Source organism: Phycodurus eques, chromosome 11 (genome assembly GCF_024500275.1).
Source record: "Phycodurus eques isolate BA_2022a chromosome 11, UOR_Pequ_1.1, whole genome shotgun sequence".
In the NCBI taxonomy this organism is placed as follows: domain Eukaryota; kingdom Metazoa; phylum Chordata; class Actinopteri; order Syngnathiformes; family Syngnathidae; genus Phycodurus; species Phycodurus eques.
The window spans coordinates 23,503,975-23,530,959 of NC_084535.1; the positions used below are offsets into that span (position 1 = coordinate 23,503,975).

Genomic DNA, 26,985 nt, shown 5'->3' on the forward strand with positions numbered 1-26,985 from the left:
CACCAATGTTTTTGTAAATCTGTTTCTATACTGTATGTGTGCTCATACAGTTCTTTCTCGCCTGTGCCTCACCATCAATGTAATATAATATGAGGGATTACAGTATCATGAAGTCATTCTCATTGCAGCTCATGCCTCCGCACATAGGGTTCTAAATCGCATTGCACGATCGTAGTTGGCCTTTTACCTTAAATGCTGCAATTTTATTTTCTTTCTGATATATATATATATATATATATATATATATATATATATATATATATATATATATATATATATATATAATTTTAAAATAATTTTTTTATTGATTTATTTTTTTGGGGTGTGGGGCGGCACGGTAGACAATTCGTTAGCACATCTGCCTCATAGTACTGAGGACCCGGGTTCTCACCTGTGTGGAATTCGCATCTTCTCCCCATGCCTGCGTGGGTTTGCTCCGGCTACTCCAGTTTCCTCCCACATCCCAAAAACATGCATGGTAGGTTAATTGAAGACTCTAAATTGCCCGTAGGCGTGAATGTGTGCGCAAATGGTTGTTTGTTTATATGTGCCCTGCGATTGGCTGGCGACCAGTTCAGGGTGTACCTCGCCTTTCGCCCAGAGTCAGCTGGGATAGGCTCCAGCAAGCTCGCGACCCTAGTGAGGAGAAGCGGTACGGAAAATGGATGGATATTTAAAAAGCGAATATTTCCTCCACCACATTTAATCAATTGATGTCAAGTATAATCGAGAGGCAATATCAGTTGATTAATTCAACTTAGCAACCTTACGCAACAGAATGCTTGGCAAAGTTAACTGAAATGTATAATGATAGACATTTACGTTACAATTATATTACTGTTCTTCCTCAACTTATTGAGCTTTCTGACAGGTTCCTTTGCTATATTGTGTTTCACTTACGTTTCACCACTCCGTAGCAGATTTTTTTGAGGAACATATCTACTTGTCAATTGAGGAAATCCTCGCTATATGGCATAAATCTGCCATTTATAGCGATGCTTGAAACAGAAGAGAACATGACAGTAAAACATAAACACAATGAGCACACATGCTGGAGCTGTTCTCAGCCACAATTTACATCAAGCCACTCCCAGTTTGTTTAGCTTTGGGCACATATCTAACACACACTACTTTGTGTTTTCAAATTAGGGCTGTCAATCGTTTGTTTTACAATCAGATTAATCATATTTTTGAATTTTGATTAATCACAAATAATCACAGGTGCTAAATATCGGACACATAATGCCACATTTTGCTTTGAGATGATATTTTAAACTTGTTGTGCTTGTCAATGAAAAGAGAGTTCTGCGCTGCACTATATGCAAATTACATTTGTTTTTCCAAAAATCCCATCGGGGTGATGTTTGAAGCAAAACTTGCCGCTGAGTACACCAGTCGGAGTCTCCTCACTCATCTTTGCACTGGCGTAAGCATTGACCTGATCTCTGACTTGACAGCAACCTGTACCGCCTTTCAGATGTCCATCTGCACTAAAGGTAAAGGAGGAGGTGTGGTCAAAATAAACTGGTTAATCTGCGTTAATACGATTAATGCAAAATTTTTTTGTGATTGAACATATGCGTTAACGCATTAAATTTGACAGCCCGAGTTCAAATACATTTATTAAGTGTTTAAAATGTGGGTTTGATAGTTTTAAATGTTTAAAGTCTCTCTGTGTGTGTCTGTGTGTCTGTGGGGTTGTTAAACGATATAATAAACATCTTAGATTGTATCTCTATATCGCAGATTTACACCTATTGCGGCACGGTCCGGAATGTTTCCCCTGCGATGAACAGGGGTTCACTGAAAATGTATTGAATTAATGAATTCTTGTTACCCTACCTGGTATAAAACCCATTTAAAATATGTCGATCTGACAGACATCCATCACTCTGGCTGCCTAAAACGCCATGGAGGATGTTTTCAACAAAGATATAATGTCCCACATGAGCCAGTGTGCTTGTGTTTGTGTGTGTGTGTGTGTGTGTGTAGGTGTGTGTGTATTTTTGAACACACGCTTTCCCTGGTGGTGCTGGGCTGTTTGGCAGGATAAATATAGCTGCGGCGTTGGTGTAAAGCTGTTTTCTCCTTAGCTTTTGTAGCTTTAATCAAAAGCAATCTGGAGGAGGGAGAAGTGAAAGAGAAGGGGGTGAGAGAGCACATGAGTGGAGGGAGAGGATGGGGAAAGGGGGTGGTGGGTATGGCAGACGGCAGAGTGTTTTATTTTAGCTCTCTTTAAATAGTCATTGGGGAGTGTTCAGGAGTAATGAGAACCTTGGTGGCTGGAGAAGACGGACTGACTCTAACCTCCCATCTCTCTCCTCCTCCATCCTCTGTGCGTCTGTATTTCACGGCCAGCCACACTTCCTCTGTCACTGAATCTGACGTAAATCCGGGCCTATGACTACGACGCTCCACGCTGCAGGGCCTTCGTGCAGCGCTTCCTCTTTTACACAATGATTCATCATATCTATTCTGGGATGGAATCACAACCATCATCAATATCAACTGTCAGTGCTGTAACTAGTAGTTATTGATCTGTCACCATTTATTTTCTCAATGCATTGAGAGTTCTCTACTGTATAATGTCAGTTATTAACATAACATCCCCCTCACAATCCCTCATAGCTGACATATTTCAAACTGCAATTCACTATTGTAGAACATACTGTACGCAATTCGCTGAAACTACTGGCTGTTAACTAGAAACTTGAAAAAAAATAATCATCAGAACATGACGGCATTTCAAAACTTTCTATAATTTGCCTTTTTCTAAATTTAAGCTGGCGATGAGCTATTGTGGTTGCTTGAAATGAGGTGAATGAAAAATCAGACAACAGAAACAGAACTAATAATGGACTATTTACATGTTTAAAATGTGCAGCGTACACTTGCAAAATCAATGAGATACAAATACTGTCAGAACAGGCATTGATTTAACAATACTTTTTGTTTTGCAGTGATAGTAGAACTGAATTGCACCACATCGAGAGGGGTTCTACTAATGTAGAATTTTATTTTTGTAGTTTAGGATAGTATTAGTTCTCATTTTATTGTGAAAGTGTACTCAGTAAGTGCATAATAATAGTCGTTTTCAGTTAACTAATTTTGGGTCATGTACTGACCCAAAATTAGTACTGTAAGTGCCAAGCTTTAAACTGCCAGTGCAGACACAGGTCAGAGAATACTGACTTGTCTTACAAAGTGTTTACACTTGTTTGTTTACAGCTGGTCAGAAATAATTGTGTGATGTGTAACTATAACCTGACTAATGGAAAATTAAATTGAATAATACACATTTTTTCGAGAACATAAAAATGCAGCAACCCTTGAAAACATAGTTAAAGTTAAGGCGAAAAATAATGTGGACAAAATATGCATTCCTCCTTTGTCTTATTTTTCAATCAGTCTTTCAGGTGGCTAATTTAGAACCACTGACTTAAGGTTTATCGTAAAACAAAAGGTAATTTTCCTCTTTATTATTAGACTTAAGGTTATGTTTCATATGTTGTGGCGACCATGTTAAAAACTTGCATCTGGTATTTGTAGGAATGGGCATATTACATTGAGAAAATGTAAGCTAATGAGCTGTGTTATAGCAGGTTGCATTACAGTAGCTGTTATAACAGTATACCTAACTTTCTGATGCTAGGAAAGCATTTTTAAAATCGTTTGGATTTTAACATAGGACTCGCTTTGGCAGACAGCTTCAACAGCGTCAACAAAGTTAAAGCAACAGAGCGCCATGCACAGCACACATAAATGGTGGCACATCAAGCACTTTCAATAGGCAGATCGTTAGCCACTCGTGATTGTTGCTTAATTTATTGTCTTCTGAATTAAACACATAACTGACTTAAAACTTAATGTTATGCTGTTGACATAGATTACCTGTCTTTGGTAGTTTTATAGTGAGGCGTATAATTGTCGTGTCTCTTAGCTTTGGGTTGCAGACCTTGCAAGTTTCTCTTTTTTCCTGATTTAATAAAAAAATATCATCCTTAACTCAAACTACAATAATTTGTTTGAGCCCCCCTCTTACTACTTGCTTGACGAGGTGGGCTCTGCACTCTGCATCATAACATACTAGTGGGTTGACAAGTTCACGCGCACTACACAAAAATAACTTCATCTGTATCAGTTATTCTGTTCAGGGTCACAGGGAGCTGGAGCCTATCCCCGCTGACTCTGCCCGAATGGCAGACTACACCCTGCACTCGTCGCCAGTTAGTCACTGGGCAAATATCATTTACACACATTCGTCTGTCACTGTGAGGGAACTGAACTCACGCTGCCTGCACCCAAGTCAAGAGTATGTACGACTGTGACACAAAAAGTAACTTTTCTTTCAAAAACAAATAAATGCCACTCCTTAAAATGCAGCTATTCAAATGTGAACAGGCAAGGCTTGTCAAGCCATGTGTTTAAAGTCCAAGTCAAGTTGAGTGTCATGAATACTGTCAAAGTCAAGTTGAGTTTTTCATATATTTTAGCCAAGCCAGTCCCAAGTCCTATAAATGGCGACACAAGTCGGGCTCGAGTAAAGTCATGTGACTCAAATATCTCACCTCTACTCAATAATATTAACATGATCATGATGAGGAGACTGTATTGTTGGGTGCTATTCTGGTAAAGCACCATAGTGAGCGGACGGATAGGTCCATGGTATATTTTAGTTATTAAGATAAGTTCATATGGGAAACAACAGCTCACCACCATCTGTGTGTAATATCTAAATTTGACTGTTATTTTTGTAGGTCATCTGGGTTTGTAATAACTGCCGAAAACAACAAGAGATACTGACCAAGCCAGGCGAATGGTTCATCAGTCCGTCAGGAAAGCCCACTGGTCTCGGTTCAGCCATCAGTGAGCCATCTGTGTGCCAAACCACTGGTGATAAGAAGCTCCGATCCCACTCCCAAGCCCCTCCCGGCTCCACAACATCCTTAGACCCCAACACAGCCAGTGCACCTGGGAGCACAGCTGGAACAGACATCCGGTCACGAAGTGAACCACCAAGAGACACGTACGTTTTGTAACCAAACTGCATTTAAAACCAATAACGATGCCAAATGTCACTTGAGAACCAATTAATGTTTTAAGAGGAGCAGAACTCTTTTCTTTGAATTGGCATTTCTTACTACTCTCAAAGTAGCATTACATTTGCTATGCTGTATATTTAAGTAAATGTAGTGGATATAACAGATAAATTCTTGTTTCAATTTGGTTGGAAATTGGGGCCTCTCAATATCCACTCAGAAGGTCACTGGGATCTTCCCCTATTGGTGACATTGCTTTCTTTCTTGTGATTGTTCATGAAGCAATGCTTGAAGAACAAATGCTTGAACACGTATAAATGAGGACTAGGTCTACAGCAGGAATAACAGTTAGTTATCAGTTTTACAAAGCACAAAAAATGCTATTCTATTAACAATTTTATTCTCTTGATCTCCATCCACTAATTTATTCCACTAGGAGAAATGGAAGAGGCGCTGGAGGAACTGGTCGGGGAGAGCGCAGGTCAGGCCAGCCCATGTTGCAGACACAGGTTTCCATGGACCGAGACCTCCGGGGTGAATCCAGGGAACACAGGGAAAGCCGACGACTCACAAAAGGACGTTCTTTAGAGATTGATACAGTGGGAGGAAGTAGTGGGGTGAAACGGACACAAGAAGGGAGCTCCCAACACATCGGCCACAGTGGTGCCCCCCCTCGTCAAGCAGGGCCAGTACCTTTTGGAGGCCGGGGCCATCCTGTACCAGTACAAGGCTGTGCAACTGCAATGATGGGGGAGGTGAGGGATGGTGGAGTGTCCGGACAAAGTACTGTCGGTGGACTGTGTGAACACACCCTTGTGCAACAAGACCACTCCCCTCACCTCAGAGAACCTCTGAGCTCAGGGCCTGGAGCAGCCCCTGCTCAGGGGCCTGTAGTGAGACGAACCAAAAGGAACAAGACTGACAGCATGTTACGCAATGATTCACTCAGCTCAGATCAATCAGAGTCCTTGCGTCCACCACCACCCAGACCCTACAAATCGAAGCGAGGGCTCGGGGCAGGAGGCAAGAGGCAGACCAGTGTCAGCAGCTCAGAGGAGGAGGGTGGGACCACGCCCGAATACAGTAGTTGTGAAGATGCTGAGATCGAAAGTGTTAGCGAGAGAGGTGAGATTTATTAATCTGTGCCATCTTTCAATCCATCACATAAAATATATGAGCTAGAGCAATGTCCGATACACTTAGTAGTTATCGTAATTTCCCGTGTATAATGCGCATCCCCCCCCCCCCCAAATAAAATTTCAAAAGTCAATGATGTGCATTATATATAGGTATAGGGGAAAATGAAAAAAACTTTAACATTTTATAAATGTATGGCGCCATCTAGAGATTATGAAAAATATGTAGACTTTCATTCCAATATGCCACCGCCCTCATTTACTAAATAAAAGTTGGGCTGTGAATTTCAAAAAAGGGCAAGTAAATAAAAAGAAAGCATTATGTGTTCAAATGAAGTGCTTAACTTCAGAATAACAAAATACAGATACTTCATGTTTTGATCATATGGGTAGAAGCAAAATCATGCATTGTAAAAATGCAATATACATAGGTAGAAGGGTTTTCCAGAATTTTGAGGTCAACTTTGGGGGTGCGCATTATACATGGGTACACATTATAAACGAGAAATGACATTACCTATGACGATGACGATATGTGACGTCATGACCGCGGAATCTTTTTTTTTATTCCAAGTGACATGTTTAGTAGCTGGTATTGGTAATAGTGTTTAATTAAGTAAAGCAGTGGGTGATTGGTGACGGGATAGTGAGATATTTACTTACGGTGCAGCCATAGGGCTATGCCAGATAGCGCCTCCATTAGCCTTATCAGCAGTCGGGGTGACTTTGACAGCGCACAGTTTTCAGTTTTCTTTGTTTTCTTTGTTTTCTCCATTCTCTTCATTTCACTTTTAAACTAGTCACGTTAGCAAAGCCAGCACGTTCATCGAGTGGCCGGTGTCATTTTCCTGTTGGGTAACAAAAAACTATACATGCATTCCATTGAGGTCCATAGCGATGATTCATCCACTTGTAAACTGCTAAACTCCTCAGAATGTTGCTCGGAGTTGGCCTACTCATTTGAGAGGGAGAGTTTGCTTTGCTTGCGATTGTGTCACATGACTGAATCATGTCCGCTGATTCGGTGAATGAGGACGTTCATGTGCTTCCTCTTTTCTCTCTTTCTTTAATGCCGTCCATGTTCCCGTTCAGTTATTTTCTTTTTGAGACAGTATGAATACTCGATAATGTAAAATTGTGAATCCTTAAAACAACATTCACGATTATATCGAAGGCGATATATAACACCCACCCTCACTGTAAATCGTCTTCCTGTAAAAATTACAGTATTTTACTGGCAGCAGTGATCCTGTAAAATACTGTAAATTAATCTGGCATAATACTGTAAATTTTCATATTCCTATTATATTTTCTAAGATTACTGAGAACAGCAACATACGAAAGAAATTTACAGTATTTTACAGGATCAATGCTGCAGGTAAAATACTATAATTTGTTGTGATTCATTAATATAATGTAATTTTATGAATATTTACAGTATGTCGACTGTATTTTTATCCATCAATATTTATTTTAATCTCCATTGTTGTGATTATTGATGATAATAATTTTTTATATCATATTATTATCCATCCAGCCATCCATTTTCTTCTGCTAATCCGAGGTCGGGTCGCGGGGGCAGTCGGTTTAGCAGGTAAACCCAGACTTCCCTCATCCAGCTCTTCCGGGGGATCCTGAGGCGTTCCGGGAGCCAGCCGGGAGTCTCCAGCATGTCCTGGGTCATCCCCGGACATGCCTGGAACACCTCACCAGGAAAGTGCCCAGGAGGCATCCTAATCAGATGCCCGAGCCACCTCATCTGCCTCCTCTCAATGCGGAGGAGCAGCGGCTCTACTCTGAGCCCCTCCCGGATGACTGAGCTTCTCACCATATCTAGAAGGGAGAGCCTGGACACCCTGCGGAGGAAACTCATTTCGGCCGCTTGTATCCAGCCGGGATCTTGTTCCCGTGACCATAGGTAGGGTAGGAATGTAGATCGACCGGTAAATTGAGAGGTTTGCCTTTCAGCTTTCTGCTTCTTCACCACAACGGACCGATACAAAGTCTGCATCACTGTAGACGCTGCACCGATCCGCCTGTCGATCTCTCGTTTCATTCTTCCCTCACTTGTGAACAAGATCCCAAGATACTTGTACTTCTCCACTTGGGGCAGGATCTCATCCCCGACCCGGAGAGGGCACGCTACCCTTTTTCGACTGAGGACCATGGTCTCAGATTTGGAGGTGCTGATTTTCATTCCAGCCGCTTCACACTCGGTTGCGAACCGCTCCAATGAGAGTTGGAGATCACGGCTTGATGAAGCCAACAGAGCCACATCATCTGCAAAAAGCAGATATACAATACTGAGGCCACCAAACCGGATATTGGTTGCGCCTAGAAATTCTGTCCTTAAAAGTAATGAACAGAATCGGTGACAAAGGGCAGCCTTGGTGGAGTCCAAGCCTCACCAGAAACAAGTCTGACTTACTGCCGGCAAACTATGACACTGGTCATACAGGGACCGAACAGCCCGTATCAAGGGGTTACTATTTTTATCATGGTAATCACCACTACCATCATCATTATAAATGATAAAGACAAAAGAAAGGTAGATCCTTTTCAACCTTTTTTTACTTGAAACTAACAGTGTTGGACAAGCTTAACTCTTGTGACTTTAACAACTGTAAACGAAAAAAAAAAAAACATGAACCACAACATATTTGTTTGTGTGTGAGTGTAAAAATCACACAAAGTCCCACTTGAAATCACCAAACCTCTTGATGAGTGTAAAGACGTGGATTCACCGATGCTGCCTTGTTTTGCAGCATCCTGCCACTTTTCTTGCTTGGTCCCTTGTCACTCTTAGTTTTGGGTCCCCTCTTTGGATTTATGTCACCGAAGCTTCTCGACAAACAAAGTAAAACAACAACAAAAATCAGTCTTTCAGGTGACAATCTATTAATCTAGTATACACATTGACTGGTCATGACGTTAACAGTAGGCTGTTGTTGGCAACAGGGACTGTCAGGCATTTATTTGTCTAAATATATCTACATTTATTTGTCTAAATATGTCTAACAGTCCTTAAGGGAAACATTCAAAATATGCCAAATAAGGCCAGTAACACCTAAGCCTCAAAATGTCTGCATGGACTGTTTGCTTATTTTGACTATGACAGGGTCAGAAAATGTCCTGTGAATAAGTGCTTTTGCCCCTTTTCCCAGAAAACTTGGAATTTTCAAATATCTAGCAGGTTAGGGTTAGGTTAGGTTATCCCTGACGTCTCGTTGACGAGGCGTCAGGGATAAAAGGATTTCATAACACATCAAAGACAAATACATTTTTGGGACGTCAATTGCAAAGAGTTGAGTTGACAGTTGATCTGTTCTGTACTGTACTCACTCCTTAGGGACAACGACCGCCCACTGTTAACCTCACGATGGCCAGTCAATGTTAACGGACTCAATGACGTTTTGTGGCGCGGAAAAAAGTCTTCCACCGTCATGCCAAGACTGTTCGTAAACAAAAATAGTATGTAATCTGAGGTAATTTTTCTTTTGAAAATATAGTTCGTGCGGCACGGTGGACGACTGGTTAGAACATCTGCCTCACAGTGCTGAGGAGTGGGGTTCAATCCCCGGCACCACCTGTGTGGAGTTTGCATGTTCTCCCCGTGCTTTCGTGGGTTTTCTCCGGATACTCCGGTTTCCTCCCACATCCCAAAAAACATGCATGGTAGGATAATTGAAGACTCTAAATTGCCCATAGGTGTGAATGTAAGTGCGAATGGTTGTTTGTTTCGATGTGCCTTGCGATTGGCTGGCAACCAGTTCAGGGTGTGCCCCTCCTCCTGCCCGATGATAGCTGGGATAGGCTCCAGCACGCCTGTGATCGTAGTGAGGAGAAGCGGCTCAAAAAATGGATGGATGGATGGATGGATCTGTTCTTATTTCCTTTAGCATGTCTATAGATTTTTGCATTATTGTATTATTTTGCCTGTTTGGCTGTTAGGTCAAGCAGAAAGGAGGATTTGTTTCCCTTTTTTGCCGGAACATTTTTACTGTGTCGCAATGGACTTTTTAAACTGCTGCTGTGGTTTCTTAGTATTTTGATGGATATATATTGAGAATCAAAGTTGATCAGTCGAACAGAACAAGGTTTCTAGAGGGGCGGGAGAAAGAAAGACAACAAAAGACAAAGCACTAGCTGTAAAAAAGATGAGGAAAGTAAATCATTATATACCTAGAACAATGGCACATTAGATAAGAGTGTTGTGTGGGGCAGTAGTGCTACACCCTGTGAGGGAAGGATTGGACAAGACAGGAGGGAAACCATACGGACAAGGGTCGTGAACCCGGCAGTACAACTGAAGTGTGGTGGGAGTGGCTATGTAAATTATAAACCTCTATAGAACCAGAGTGTGAGTGAGGTGATACCCAAGAAATTTGCATATTCATAAGTTATTTGTCGCAATGAGTGAGTGGCCCCACACACATGCAAGATAATTGACACTGTTTCGCATGCACGATGACCGTCAGAAGTGTCCTGCACTTGCTGTGCCTGCACCGCAGGGGCTGGTGACCCCACGGCGGGTCCGGGTTCGTGGGGTTGCCGTTGACAACCGGGCCACAGGCGTAGACGCTACAATGTTCAAACTGAAGATGATTTTAAATGCAGCATTTGTTCTCTGTACATCTTTTTTTTAGGAGAATTGCAGTGCTTAGAACCTTTGCTGGTTTTAATACACAATGGATGCCTCAGGCCAGAGCCAGCAGCCTGACTGTAATTGTGACCAGTGTGCATGTAAACAAGTGTGTCTTAGACTGTGTGCATGTTTCTGTGTCTCCAAATGCTTTGCTGAGTGTCATATTATATTGTTTTCAGCTTGGCCCTAAGGAAATTAGTTGGTAGTGACAGTCACACTGAAGAGTGTACATGTGTGTGCATGTTTGTGTGTTTGTGATGGGTCCATTTGACCCCATTTGATTCATGTGTTGACCTCGTGTGGCCTCACATAGCAAACTATGTCCTAAAGCCCTAGAAGACACAGCTGTTAACACTCTAACATTGTTATTTCCAAGTGGGGTGATGACACATCACTGCTAAGCATTCTTTGGAACTAGTGCTCATTGCTAAGGAGCTAACAGCAAAAACATGGAATCATATTTTTACGAATTTTATAACGCTTACAAGAATCGGGATTGTTGCTGTTCATATAACCTAACAGTCCCTGCTCAGAGAAAGGCTTACTTTTGTGATTGAGGAATGCAATGTGTTGAGTTGTAGAATTTGGCTAACTATAAAACATTAGAATGAGTTACCCTAAGAACCTGTGTTATTTCGATCAGACTGAGGAGCATTTCACATTTAGCATTTCAAAAGCCTCAGAAATGATCATTAAATGAACACCTCCATACGATTAGTTAAAGTAAACACAAATAATATTATGCATATGGATTTCCATCCAACCATTTTCCGTACCACTTATCCTTACGAGGGTCAAGGGTGTGCTGGAGCCTGTCTCAGCTGAATCAGGGCAAGAGGCAGGGTACGCCCTGAACTGGTCGCCAGCCAATCGCAGGGCACATGTAAACTAACAACCATTTGCGCTACGGGTAATTTAGAGTTTGAGGAGGAAGGAAACCCATTGAGGCACAGTGAGAAATGCAAACTCCACACATCCGAGGCCGGATTTGAACCCGGGTCCTCAGAACTGTGAGGCAGATGTGCTAACCAGTCGTCCACTGTTTCACCATATAGTTTTCATTTTGGTTATTAATGTTGAAAGATTGGTTATATGTCCACTATGTTTTACAAAGCATGCATTTTTCGTACTGTATTTCTTAAATCACACTGTAAATTTCATACTAGTCTAAAACTAGTGACTAGTTTCTGTCACACAAATTCATATGTTTGGAAATAATTTTACCCGCATTTCCTTTTAATTAGACAAGCTCCAAATACCCATCCATCCATTATACTCATTAGTGTTGCTGTCAGCTGTAGCCTATGTCAGACTTTGAGGTATGGCCCGGACTGGTTGCCAGCCAATTGTAGGGCCAATATGGACCAACAAACATTCACTTCCCCACCGATGGACAATTCATCCATCCATCCATCCATCCATCCATGTTCTTTCCTGCTTATCCTCACTAGGGTCGTGGGCTGCTGGAGCCTATCCCAGCTATCTTCGGGCGGGAGGCGGGGTACACCCCGAAGCGGTTGCCAGCCAATCGCAGGGCACATAGAAACAAACAACTATTCACACTCACGTTCACACTTACAGGCAATTTATAGTCTCCAATCAACAAACCACGCATGTTTTTGGGATGTTGGGGGAAACCAGAGTGCCCGGAGAAAACCCACCCAGGCACGGGGAGAACATGCAAACTCCACACAGGCGGGGCTGAGATTTGAACCCCGGTCCCCAGAACTGTGAGGCAGATTTGCTGACCTGAGCACCAATTTTCAAGAACACATTTTGTTCAAATGTTCTGTTTTGCAACTTCTGGAGATATTGACATCAGAGGTTCCACTGCATATTCAAGATAATGCATCAAAATTACAAGGCAGACACAATATTACAGGTTTCACTGAATAATACAGTATACAAACCTGCGACATCTGATTGTTGTAGTTTCTGCAGAAGTCCAAAGTTAGATGCAACACCAAGCATTATGACACTGATATGTGCTCTTTTTGTCAGAGCAGGTTTTACCGTACTGTATACACTACAGCATGGCAGCAAGACACTGCTTCCTTTTTTTAGCTTCAGACTGAGACAGGATCAATTATGAAATGTAGTTGCTGGCAGCTGAGAGGCATGCAGGCTTTTAAATCATTTGACTTTTTAAAAATCATTGTGAGATCACAATGGAAACAGATGCATGCATGCACGCACGCAAACAAACACACACACATACACGCACACACAACCCCTGTCTGTGGAGGTAACCACTCTCGACCAGGCTGGAAATCAGAACAGTGTACTGCATTCTGCCTGTGTGGTCTTGAGCCAGATATTAACACACTCAAGAGCACATACAAATATAGACAAAAGTACAAATGTAATTTCTGTTTTTATTTTTAAAAGAGGTTAGATGTCAGGGTTACAGAAGGGCTATATTTGTATACATGTACAGTACATTAGTATCTAGAGTATATTATTTAAGAATATGTAATTGATCCATGGGGTCCTGACTCTATATGTCCAGGCCTTTTTAAGACTGCAAACATAACATTCTCAACCACGTGGCCTGACCACTGCACAGAATTACATTCATGCTTGAGTTATGAAACTGAGAATTTAGTTTGCTTTAAGGTTACATAATGCCACTATAAGTTGTCACAACCCATTCTCCTCATAATCTGCCTGCTCCGAGGGATGCTTGGCTCTGTTTTACTCTTATTTTACTGTATGTCATAACAAAGGCGTTGAAGTGCTGCACACATTTCAACAACGCCTCCCTGCACATGTGAACGGAAGTGAGTACAGCTGGAAGAACCCCTGAATAATATTTTTCATCACTGTCTGAAATATGATATTGAATTTTTAAAAAAGAAAGATGATTTTGTTCGGTTTCTCATGTCAGTTGACAAATCATCAAGGACACTTGAATCAATGACAAATAAGGCAAGGTATGGAGAACCCTGAAAGTCAACACCAACTGATGACATTGACAATATGATCTCAGTTTTCATATATTGACATGTGAGCTCCACAACTCTCCTAATTTTATTCCTTAACACAAGTAGTGACTCAAACTTTAATGGTTAGCACAGTTGGGCCTTCTTTGTAGACTGTGAGTCAATCTGTTCAAGTTCATTTGCTCACATCTATGTGCAGAGTCAACCTTTCAAGCTTTGCCTTTGACAGTGACCCAATCAGGAATGGAAGGAGAAGGTTCTCCCAAGACTATAACTGTTAACTATGAGTTTTAATTCGACATTTGTGGCTTTCCAAGAGAGGATAAGGAAGTTTAGCTCTTCTGCTTATTGATCTTATCGGCTTGTAATGGATATGACAGAAATAGTAGTGAAACAGTTTTTAACATGGATTTTCCAGATTGATTTCCTTCTTTTGTAACTCTTTTTGTGGAACAAATCATTGTGTTTCAGGTTGTCATGATTCTTTGGTTTCTTACATTATTTTCTTAAAAATAAGTGAATATGTTAGCCTCATTTGTCTACAAATTGTGCTTTTTTTTTGCAAACAGCAGAAATGGTCAGATGGAATAATAGTAGTGTCCCAATTGAACATCAATTTGACTGCATCAGCAATTTTTGAGTAAAATTTCAACATTCTTTACTCATGAAAAAGTAGTTAAAGCCCATCTTCCTAGTAAAACAAACAAACAAAAAAAACAATAAAACATTGAGTCTAAAATTTAATGACATATAACAAAGACGTAAAAAGAAGTTAGCTCTGTCCAGAGGATTTTACTTTTGCCATTGGGGAGTCAGGGTGTGAATCCCTCTGCAGACAAGACTAACTTGTAGTTGGATGTTGGAGTGATGACCGTCAGTTTGTCCTTGAGCAAAGCATCAAATGCCATCTTAGCCTAACCTCAGAATATGTACAGCAGAGTGAAGATTTCCATTCACTGATGAAAAATGGTCCAATAAACACGCAATAAAACACTCGACCTTAACTAAAAGGGAAAATAAAGCTAAAGAAAAATCAAAACATGCTTTTCTTTACATTTGAGAAACTGAGTTCTGGTGAAGTACACAGAGGTCTTGCACAATATTGTGATCATTGCTATTTCTGACTAATACTTTACAACATTCCAAACAAGAGATTTTGTGTGAGGCATTTTTTGGTGGTCTTTTTAATTCTAAATTTTCCACCACACTGCTTGAGCCATATTACAGTGATGTACACTATGAACCAAAGGTTGTTTTCTCAAATTTACATTTGTCTTTCTCACACACCTTCCAATACATATAGTATCTAAAACTGAATGTTCCATGAATTCTAACCTAATTGAAAATGTATTAAAAATGAGGTTCCAAATTCGGCAAGAAGGGGTTAGTATTTGCTTGTTTTATTTTTGTAAGTTTTACACAGTACAGTATAGAGTAAAGTGTATATTTAAAAGGTTGTCTTAGCTTCACTTTATCAAAGCCCATCTTCCTCTTACAGGTGACTGGGAGTGCTACCCTCATGACCCCACTGTATGGCATGTAAGTATTTCTCAACTCGATTCCACTCCACTCAACTTCATTTCTATAGCACAACACCCGCAGCGCTAACATACTGTACATAAAACATAAAAGACAATAATTAAAGTAATAATAATACAAATGGGCGGCACGGTGGACGACTGGTTAGATCGTCTGCCTCGCAGTTCTGAGGCCTGCGTGGGTTTTCTCCGGGCACTCCGGTTTCCGCCCACATCCCAAAAACATGCATGGTAGGTTAATTGAAGACTCTAAATTCCCCGTAGGTGTGAGTGTGAATGGTTGTTTGTTTATATGTGCCCTGCAATTGGCTGGCAACCAGTTCAGGGTGTACCTCGCCTCTCGCCCGGAGATAGCTGGGATAGGCTCCAGCACGCCCGTGACCCTAATGAGGATAAGTGGTACAGAAAATGGATGGATGGATTCTTTTGTCATCATATCGCTTATTGATACTTTTAAATGTAGCTCAGTGTTATGTGCCAGGTCCCAGTCACAAGTGTAGCAAGCTTCTGTTTCTTGTTGCAGCACCCTGTAACCTGGCAACCATCCAAAGAGGGTGACCATCTGATTGGCAGAATCACCCTCAGTAAGAGGAGCACAACCATGCCTAAAGAAGCTGGGGCTTTACTGGGATTGAAGGTCAGGATGGCATTGGACACTTACCGCAGACACACACGCAAGATAAACAATTTGGCTTCACAAGCCTCACCAAAAGGGTTTCATATAGTTGATGTTCCTCATGGCATCCCTCTTTCTCGTTGTAGGTGGTCGGAGGTAGAATAACAGAGTCAGGGAGATTAGGTGCCTTCATCACCAAAGTCAAGAAGGGCAGCCTGGCTGATGTGGTTGGACATCTGAGAGCAGGTATACTGAAACTTTGTGAGTCCTCAAAAATAGAGAAGAAGCCCAAATACTTGTGTCTTCAGGACTCTTACAGAAATGTCATGCTTTTAAAAAAAATAAATATATATAATTAATATAGATACAGTAGGCGGCACGGTGGACGACTGGTTAGAGCGTCAGCCTCACAGTTCTGAAGACCCAGGTTCAATCCCCGGCCCCGACTGTGTGGAGTTTGCATGTTCTCCCCGTGCCTGCGTGGGTTTTCTCCGGGCACTCCGGTTTCCTCCCACATCCCAAAAACATGCATTAATTGGAGACTCTAAATTGCCCGTAGGCATGACTGTGAGTGCGAATGGTTGTCTGTTTGCATGTGCCCTGTGATTGGCTGGCAACCAGTTCAGGGTCTACCCCGCCTCCTGCCCGATGACAGCTGGGATAGGCTCCAGCGCGCCCGCGACCCTAGTGAGGATAAGCGGTTCAGAAAATGGATGGATGGATGGATGGATAGATACAGTACAGTATGCCTGTTTTTGCTCATTACAACGCCTGTTAGCATTTACACATAATTTCAGAAAAAAACGACAACTATTACGGTTCCATTTCATTTTGTTCAACAGGGAATTTGTCATGTCCTCGCATATTTTATCTTGAAGGTTATTTCAGAATAGTACTTTTTCACAATTCCCGACAGGTCAAAATGAAAAAAATAAAAAAATAAAAAAAATCCTGCTAGATGGTTATATGAATAAAAAAGTATTTATTACAGTGAACAAAGCCAGTGATGTTAAATCAATCCCACACGTGTATTTACTGCTGGAAGTTCTTACAAAATAAACTAGTGGGAAAAAATATCTTCATAACATAGCCCTCTTAGAAATATGCATCTTTATCAGGAACCAATGGATTTTAGAAAAGGTATCATGCCAGGAAACCAACGTGAGACGAACAATACAATGCTAATACTGTATTGCTAATCGCATAAACTCACTTTCACACAAAGTATGACACAACATCTAATTTCAGGGGATGAAGTTTTGCAGTGGAATGGGAAACTGTTACCAGGAGCCACCATGAAGGAAGTTTACAACATCATCCTTGAATCTCAAGCTGAGCCCCAAGTCGAGCTAGTTGTGTCCCGGCCTATTGGGTAAGTAGTGTGTTTTTAAAGACAGCTCATGTGAGAGAATACATAGACACAAGTAAATTCAGACATACTCACTCACTGGACACTTCATTAGGTATACTCGAGTCTCAGTCTGCAAGAACTGTATCAAAAAGTCTATCTTTGCAAACACAACAATGCCTAGCTTTGATTGATGAATTGTTTTGACTGATTGTTTGTTAGCCTAGCGTCTCGTAAAGGCCGAATCTTTCATAGTTTATGTGTTCCCATTAGATTGTGCTGGTGTCCAATTATACGCTGTTTTAAGCCTGGAAATTAAACACATGTACAATTTATTTCTTATGTCCTATTCGGTAAAATAAAATATGCTGTTAAGCTCTAAAATATAAGATGCAGTAACTGGATGTAGACAGTAGATATTTCACAGTCAACATGTATAATTACAAATTACCCAAAGCTCTACTCTGCAATTTCTGTTTGTGTTTGTAACAATGATTTATTTATTTTTTTATTTTTTTTTAATATGAACACTCGTTTAAATTTTGATATCGCTGGCATCGGGCCAAACTGGCTGTCAAACTATTTCAAACTTAATATTTTTTTACAAATCTATACTACTGTATTGGTCAGTCCCCACATGTGTGTGTCACTGTATTTTTTTTTACAAATTATTGACTAATCTAAAGTGTTGAAAATAGCTTCCTCTCTTTGCACGCTCTCCTGAAAAGTGATGTTTTGGAGTTACGAGGATTATGCTCGACGCCAGCGATATGAAGTAATGTTTCTCAAAACGTGCAGTACTTAAACGTTATGAGAACAACAATCACAAAAACTATAAAAGATCATCCAGGATAATGTGCTTTGCTTTCAGCATTTCACATGTTGAACAGGAATGAGGGATGGAATTAAACCTCTAAAATTATTATTATTTATTTGACTGATTGTACTGTATTATTCATGATATATATGTATATATATTTATTATTATTATTATTATTAATAACTTAAATACGAAGCATGGATTCATGGATAACAGTTATTTTCAACAATATTGACATTGTCTTTATTGATGTTGTATTATCTTTGATATTGTTTGTATCCATAACGTTGACATACATTTTGGAACACAAAGTTGAATGTATTAATTTCTCTCCAAACACTGACAAAGGGTGTATAGAAAATATCAGTAAGTAATCCTACCATTTTTTAGGACCATTGATCCCTCATGCTTATGGAAATATAGTTTCCTATTGCTGATGCCATTTTGCATCTCGAAAAGAGAAGATCTTTCATTTAGATGAGCTCATGCGCAAATTGGCTTTAAATGAATATCATTGCATTTGTCCATCTCAATTACTGTATATTTTTAACTCAAAGGGATGCAAAATGGGAGTTGTGAATCAAAGTCAATTGTTTTCCACAAGCCAAATTAGCCAACATTCCAAGAAGATGATACGTACGTAACACGCTCCAAACTTTGCTAACACTGCTGTTTTGATTTTGGCTGCTGGAATCGATGAAGCACGATTTGAGTTTATTTTAATGATGCTTGCTTTATTCATTTTATCTATATTTGTGTTTAGTAAATTATTATGCCTCCGAACCATGTGATATTTTAGCTTGAACATCTACAGTACTGTAGCTAACCAGTTTGACTACTATTAGAAATTTGACTCAAGCATGCGAGCCTGCGCATCCACAAAACTACTAACTTTAATGTATGTAATGTCAACATGCAAATGACTCGTGCATTTTTCTTTTTCAGTGATATCCCGAGAATCCCAGACACATCCCACCCTCCATTAGAATCTAGTAGGTATCTCTTATGTTATACAGTGGAAGCTCCAAAGTAGAACCCAATCCATTCCCTGACGCTCGTCGACTTCCAATTATTTTGGAATAAAAGAAAAGAAAAATACCATAGAGATCCATTGGAATTTAAATAATCTATTGCATAGCCAAACCACTGCCTCATCAAGTGAGCTGGCAGTTTACAATTACATTACAACAATTACAATTTAAGTTTTTAACGATCACACATGTAAATATACAGTACCTCACATACACTCAGTCGACTCTGTGTGGGATGCGTTCCATTCTTCTTGGATTGTTATTTTTGATTTATTGTAGAGTCAGCCATATTATGCTGAACTGCCAGGACAGAGATGCATGAATTGTGTATGTACCGGGTGATTGAAAAGTAACTCCCTATTTTTAAGTGTTTGTAATGTATTTCTGAACTGTCATTCTTACAAGAAATGAACATGAGAAGAGAGTGTATTGCATGGAGTTTTATTTAAAATTCGATATGGGCGCCAGCATTAGCCACCAGCTTCTCAAGACGCCTGGGAACCGCATTAACTGATTTCACAAGGAACTCTTGAGGGATGGAAGACATAACTTCTCGTATTTGCCCTTCAAGTTCTTCCAAAGTCGTTGGTTTGGTAGACTAGACTTGCTCCTTTAATCATGGAGCATACACAAAGAAATTGAGAACAATATTACAACATATGAATAAATTATAAGTATTTCAAAATAGGGAGTTACTTTTCAATTACCCTGTAGATTGCATTAGAGAGAACACACTGACTTGGTGCTGTTTTCCTTAACCGAATGTCGACATATTAAACAAAGCTCACTTTCATTCTTTTTATGAGCAAAAGTATTATTTTATTATTTATTTGAACAAGTCTCCAATTACCTTCCGAACATATATAAAAAAATATTTTTCTTTGAATCCAACCAGCTTTTCTTCTGCTTATCCACCCATAAAGACTGAGATTTAATCTTGTGTTCTTGTGAAGCATGAAGAATTGTGTATTTTTCATGCATAGGCCTGAAATAACACAGGAGCCATCTGACAGTTTTCATAAGCTACTTCATTCAAATAGAGATGGTGCTGTACTGTCCATGAAAAGCCCTAACACTCAAGATCCTAAGCACACAGTGTGTAATGCCAAATACATCTGCAATTTCTTTTGCCTTTATGAAGCTTCGTAGTCAGCGCAAACCCATTTTTACTTGTCGGGACAGGAACGGAACTGTTTTAATGGATCGTGTCACTTTCTGCCATAAAAGGTCCCTGTTCTAACCTGTAAAAGTCTGCTGATCTGTCAACAAATACAGCTGGTAGTGGCTTGGGAACATAGCAGCATTTAGCAGCTTAAAAGATAGCTCTGCCAAATCTGAGGGACTGGAGGAAAAAAAAGGGTTTATGAACAATTATTGCAATCTGGAACAACATTCTCACAAACGTAATATGTAGTTCTCACTACTCTATAGTGTTGGATCCAATTTACCATAAAATCTGTTGTGCTACAACAACAGGAAAAAAAATCTCAAAACAAGTAATAAAATATTTTGAAAAATAACACTTTTCTCCCTAAAAAGAACCTGCCAATGGAACTAATAATTTGACTATTGACTTGATAAGATTCTTAAAATAAGATATTGTATCATGTCTTTTTGAAAATGAGGGAAATAAATGCCTCAAAATAAGTACATTACGATGTTTTCCCTAGAAATAAGATCAATTCACGAGGTAAGATTTGCAGTGCAGGATTATAGCGACACAAATAGTTGTTCAGAGCATGCTACCAGGCTCAAGAAATACATTGACAGCAAGTCCAAATTTATACAATTTCAAATTTAAAGTCACCAGAACCCAGTCGCAAAAAACTGAACCTCTGCGGTTAGCCTTTTTTTTTTTTTTGTAAGCAAAAGCTGATATAAAAAAATAACAAATACTCCAAACATTGCAAATACTGTAATTCACACTGTTTTGTTTTCTTTTACCATCAACATAGGCTCAATCGTCAATTCTTGAGATTTTCAAATAATTGTTTTGTTTCTTTTTACTTCGCAGCAGGTTCGAGTTCATTCGAGTCCCAGAAGATGGAGAGACCATCTGTAAATCTCTTATCTCCCAGCAGTCCCAGAATGATTCTAGATGCTCCACAGCTAATGCCAGGAAAACTTTCTGTGAGTGTGTATGCTCTATAAATCAGCTGTTATGTGTTTCACATTGTGAAGTCTCTGGACAAAATGTGTGTATGTATTTGTCCTGCAGGTGAAGCTGTGGTACGACAAAGCGGGTCACCAGCTAATTGTCAATGTGCTTCAGGCCGTAGAGCTCCCTCTACGGCCTGATGGCCGACCCAGAAGCCCATACGTTAAAATGTACTTCCTTCCTGATCGCAGGTAGGGGTGTCAAATGTTCGAGTTATAATATGAAGTAGTGCCCGATGCCGATATTTAGTAGATTAACTTTCCGATAATTGATTAATCGGCCAATTAATAATTTTTTTATTTTATTTTTATAAAATTAACTTCTTTGTTGGTCCGTTAATGCTTACAACAATAAAGATATGAATTACACGCAGAACATTTGACTGTTTTGCAATATGTTTAACTTTACCACAGGGAGAAATTTGTCTGATCTGATTTGTTAATGTATTAAAACAAATCGGCAAAAAACATCAGTTTTGAAAAGGGCTAATATTGACCGATTGAATCGGTCGGGCCCTACTTTGAAGGGACATTTTCTAAAGTGTCCACAAAAATTATTTTTTTTAACATATTGAAAGTTTGGGGTTTGCTCGAGTCCTTGGAATGAATTATGTAACTCAATACGATGCTTCCACACTCTCCTTGTCGGCACAGCACCCCACATTGGCTTTAATCATCAACGTTGGAGTTTGCTGGACACATAAAAATCTTCAAATTTGTGTTTGAATGTGTTTGATATAGTGACAAGAGTAAACGCAGGACAAAAGCACTGAAGAAGACCTGCGAACCCAAGTGGAACCAAACGTTCCTCTACACTCATATCCATCGCAGGGATTTTCGTAACCATATGCTGGAGCTGACAGTGTGGGACCAGCCCAGGTCACTGGAGGAGGACAGCATCTTTATGGGAGAAGTAATATCTACACTCACAGGCACACACACACACATAGCACTGTGTGCTTGAATTTTTAGGTCAAGAAATAAGAATTACATGGAGCAGCAGTTATTCAAGTATTAACTTTATTTGAAGTAAAAACACATTTTGATTGTTTTAAAATCAATAATTTGTCTTATTTAGAGTGAAAACTTTGACTTGACAGATCCTCATAGAGCTGGAGACAGCCTTACTGGATGACAAGCCACACTGGTATCCCCTCCAAACGCATGACGTCTCATCCATACCGCTCCCCCGACCTTCTCCGTATCTGCCTCGTCGACACATACACACGGACAACCCTGCCAGGAAGCTGCAGCGTAAGTATTGCATGCCTGTGTCTATACGTGTACTTAATTCTGAGTGTTTTTTAAGCTCTGTCAAATCTTCTGTGTGTGTATGCGTGCACTGGGAAAGACACTTTTTTTTTATTTTTTTTTTTTAAAATCAGTCATCGGCTTTGTATAACATACTCTATGTCGACGTTAATGTCTGCTTTTACTTACCTTCCCTAATACTTTATGTGTACTGGAATGTGTGCATGCCTGTTTGTGTGTCTGTGTGTGCGTGTGTGTGTGTTTGTGTACATGTGTGCCTGTGTGTATGTAGGTTCACAGCGCGTAACAGAGCCTGAATTTGAGGGTACAGCTGTAGTTTCTAAAGGTGGGTGGGGATTGTTTCCTTGTACAATGCAATGTTTCAGACATATGTTTTTGTGTAGTGTCTTTTTTGTATGCTCATAAATGGAATGAAAAGTCAGGGGAAAATTATATCAAACATAAAATACAGACACTCATCACGTGACCATATAACACTTTCACCTGTAAACTGCAATGTTGTAGACTGTATGCTAATTCCGTCCACGCCGAAGCTCCCACAATGATTCGCGTTGTAAAACAAACAGATCTGGAACTACATTCTCACAATCGTAATATGTAGTTCTCATATTTGAGAATATTTCTCTACAACAGTCAAAACGTTTGAACTACTTGGAGTAGCTGACTGAAAAACTCATCACATTACTTTTGTGTACTGGTTATGGGTAGAAGACGCGAGTCAGGAACATTTGCACAGAATATTGGTATGAAATCTTCAACATTTTCAAAGTTTGCTGTTGATACAATTCTTGATAGTCAAAACTGATAACTGCAGAGCGTCCTTTGAGGAGACAAAAGCAACAGAGATTTTTTTTTGTTGGTTTCAGTGTGTCAAAGCAAGAAAGAAGCTTATAAATGAAGGCAACCCTAAAAGATTGGTGTGGATATTATCATTGATCAGAACATTGGTTCAGTAAAACAAAACGCAGAGAACTACACTGAAAGCTTTTCGTGATAAAAAATGTTACCACCATCATGTCACCTTGCAACTTTTTCTGAAAAGTTCCAGTTTTTTCGAAACACCTTAGATCAACTCTTTCCCAGATGGGCTTGAGAAACAAACTGTTTTGTAAAACAAACCATCTGGTGTGTCTGGATAGGTATAAATGGGAAGGGAAAATGGTAGACCCACTTAAAGAGAAACTAGTGGGCCATTGCTGGCTTTGAGGTATTGCACTGTTGGAAATGAAGCCAGGGACCTTGGGATCAAAACAAAGCCCAGCAAGAATGCACATATGCCTTCAAGGCTGATCACTCGCTTTATTTCTAATTTTATCTTCAGATCATGTTGAGATGTTTTATTCTTATTTTAAAATACAGAACACAGTGCAGAAAATACCTCGCTTCAGTTCTGTTAAATGTTTTCTTATTGCTAACATATTTCCATATGCACTTTCCTCCAAAATAATTGGAACATAGTGTCTTATTTCTTAGTTTTGCTGAAATTACATTTGACATCAAAAGATGAACAGGAGACAAGAGATCAATATTTCAGCTTTTACAGTAGTACCAGGTATTTATATCTGGATCTGATTTACAACATACTCAAAATGAAACAGCATTTTTTTCTTTTTTTTGGGTGAGAGTATTGTAACAGGCTAGAGTGAACATTTGTGATCCATTTTTAAAGTTTTCACTACAGCACATTTGGAGTTTTTGTTTTGAGGGTTACTACCTTCAGTCTCCTTTTTAGCAGGGAAAATTCTAACTCAGTGGGGTTTAAGTCTTGGGATTTACTTGGCCAGTTGAAAACCTGCCACTTGGTGCCCCTTAACTAACTGGTTTGAACAGTGTGTTTTGGGCCTCCGTTTATGACAGTCTCCATTGCTGCGGTTGCGGCACTAGCCTACACTAATGCAGTAATAAAGTCATAATTTCTGTAAATAATTGTATGAAAAGCACTTCCAGGACATCAGTAGATAACAAACAAATGAAAAACAGTACTGTGGGAACTGAGCGTGCCTTCTTGTCCCGCGCGACAATGCCTTCTTTCCGTGCTGTAACCTCGAAGCAGCTTGATGTCGTAAAACAAGGACTAGTACTGTACATCATCAATGAAGATTAGAGAGACCGTCCCAGAAGAAGCCCCGCAAGCGCAAGCCAAGTCAATGTTTCACACATGAGCTTTTATATTTGGCATCATCTGTATATCTTTTTTTTACCCACAAAGCTTTAGCCTTTCCATCACTTTGGTCTTCATCTCGTCAGTCCTTAAAACCTTTTTCCCCCCCCACATTTTTTTTTTTTTTTTGCTCATCTCTGTAGTTTTTGCAAATTCCATCCTGGCCCTTCTATTATTCTTGTTAATTATTGGTTTACATCTGTACTTTATTCTTGACCTTCACTCCATCCCTTTGCAGGTTGTTTCTGATGCCACAAAGTTGTTTTAGGATCTTTTTTTTTACAACTTTCAAACTGTTTTTGTTATCAAGAGCTGTCATTTTCCTTGGTCTAGTCATTTAATAGCTCTTATTTAGTACACCAATGGTTTATTTCTTCTACAGGACATTCCAGATGGTTGTATTGGCTATGGCCAATGTAGTGCTATGGTTCGAATAGATTTGTCATTTTCAGCTTCACAAGTCATTGTTTTTCACCCATTGATAGCTCTCTGTTGTTTTGTCTTGTTAGTTACAGAAATATAAAACCCCAATCTGAAACTGAGCGTAGAGATTTCACGCAATTTATGGTTGGAAGAATTAATTTAATAGGACTCACTCGGACAATGAAATACTGTACATCAGTCAGTCGTTATTCACATAGTAACAATTGTCCAAAACTTTTGCTCACACGAAAAGTGGGTTGGTTCAAACCCGGGATGCTATCTTCTCAGTTCGGATCAGATCAGAATGATATCTAAAATGTGGATATATTGACTCCAATTCGTCTTTTGATCCAGATATACTTAGTCTACATAAAAAAATAATTCGTTCGGAGGGCAGCGTATACGGTATATGACTAGATTTCAAAAGTAACAGTCTACAACATTTCCAGTTTCTGCTGGTATAATGGTCATGTGTCCCAATACCTCTATCCATATATTGCACTTTGTCGTAAAAAAAAAAAAAAAAGACTTCCCTAAATCAAAATCAAGTGTGTAAATGGTCTGAAAAACTATTGGATGCACAGTGTTTGGAATTTCCATTCCCTTTACTTGTGAATGAATTGTTTGTGTGTATCAATATGCGTTTACATGCAACATCACTGGCACCCAGCAGCAGAGGGACGTGGCAGGGAGCACCAACGAGAGCCCACGTCCACCCTGGAGGTGCCCGAGCACCAGAGGACGCCGTCACATCACATACGTTCTCGCTCAGTATCCCCCCACCGCGAGGAGCAGGGATGTATGCGGTCCCGACCAGCCAATGTACCTGCACAGAGGTGAAAAGTTAGATGACTGATGATGTATTATTGCATTTAAAGGGGCAATGCAGTGGCTTCTAAAGTGTAGCATAACACATTGATCATTTCAGAGATAATGGGCTATGTTATTTCTTGAACAATGATATCCCCAAATAACAATTTTCCTCTTCATGGAAAAACCAAGATCGGCTCCATGGTTATTCCAATCAATTCCGTGTCTGCTTTGAAAAAGTGTTTTTCTTTTATATCCTGAAAAATAATGATATTCAGCAGTTTCCATTGGGTGCTACAGTCCGGTTGAATAAACATATAGGAAAGGCAAAATCTAAAAATGGCACATGATAGTGCTTGAGAGAGGAGGCGTGTTGGAAACCAACAAACTGAGGCCATCCCCAAATGAAATGGCCGACTACTCGGGAACTCATTGTGCTGCCAGCTCTGCTTTTACAGTCTGAGCCAAATGAGCCGAGCCAAGAATTGTCTGCCAAATTGCTTCACCACTACAGTGACATAAGACATATCCGTCTTTATTGGTATATTTATTGTCTTTCTTTTTCAGGAGTCTAGACGATGAGCTTTCGCACTCTAGGCGTTCTCGTTCTCCGACCCGCTACTATGACTCTGCAAGAGGTCGCCACAAGGATCAGGAATACCTGGATGACAGGTATTATCCTTGAATTTGCATCTGTCCTATCCTCGTATGTTCACTTATTGTGTTATTTGTATTTTGGGCAATACTGACTGCTTAACTGTACGCAGTGCAGGAAAGTGGAAAAGCATTTGAATGTATGAATGTCATTGCTGGTGAAACCACATTCTATGAGTTATGTAAAATTATCAAAATGGTTGTTTGTTTGTTTTTTTGGACGGGTGGCATTTTTGGTAAGCAAATGTCTCATTTTCATTGTTGGTTTGGACTTCGAACAGGGGTTGGTGCTGTAGCCTACTGATTAGTTGTTTGTAAAGCTGTGCAGTGTACCTTGTGTGTTTTGCCGTGCGAGTGTGTGCGTTTATGTACTGTTTGTGCATTTGTGTTGGT

The 26,985-nt window shown here is 39.9% G+C and overlaps 1 protein-coding gene across 1 annotated transcript in view; it reads left to right on the forward strand.

The window, feature by feature from the left end:
- The window catches only part of LOC133409448 (regulating synaptic membrane exocytosis protein 1-like), a 100,754-nt gene that overhangs the window by 41,074 nt on the left and 32,695 nt on the right, over nucleotides 1-26,985 (forward strand). The window contains 15 exon segments of the mRNA XM_061689448.1: nucleotides 4,758-5,026; nucleotides 5,476-6,164; nucleotides 15,261-15,301; nucleotides 15,824-15,937; nucleotides 16,063-16,162; nucleotides 17,165-17,288; nucleotides 18,433-18,450; nucleotides 19,030-19,076; nucleotides 21,130-21,245; nucleotides 21,334-21,464; nucleotides 22,014-22,185; nucleotides 22,373-22,526; nucleotides 22,816-22,869; nucleotides 25,802-25,964; nucleotides 26,506-26,610. Coding sequence (XP_061545432.1) covers nucleotides 4,758-5,026; nucleotides 5,476-6,164; nucleotides 15,261-15,301; nucleotides 15,824-15,937; nucleotides 16,063-16,162; nucleotides 17,165-17,288; nucleotides 18,433-18,450; nucleotides 19,030-19,076; nucleotides 21,130-21,245; nucleotides 21,334-21,464; nucleotides 22,014-22,185; nucleotides 22,373-22,526; nucleotides 22,816-22,869; nucleotides 25,802-25,964; nucleotides 26,506-26,610 — 2,297 coding nt within the window.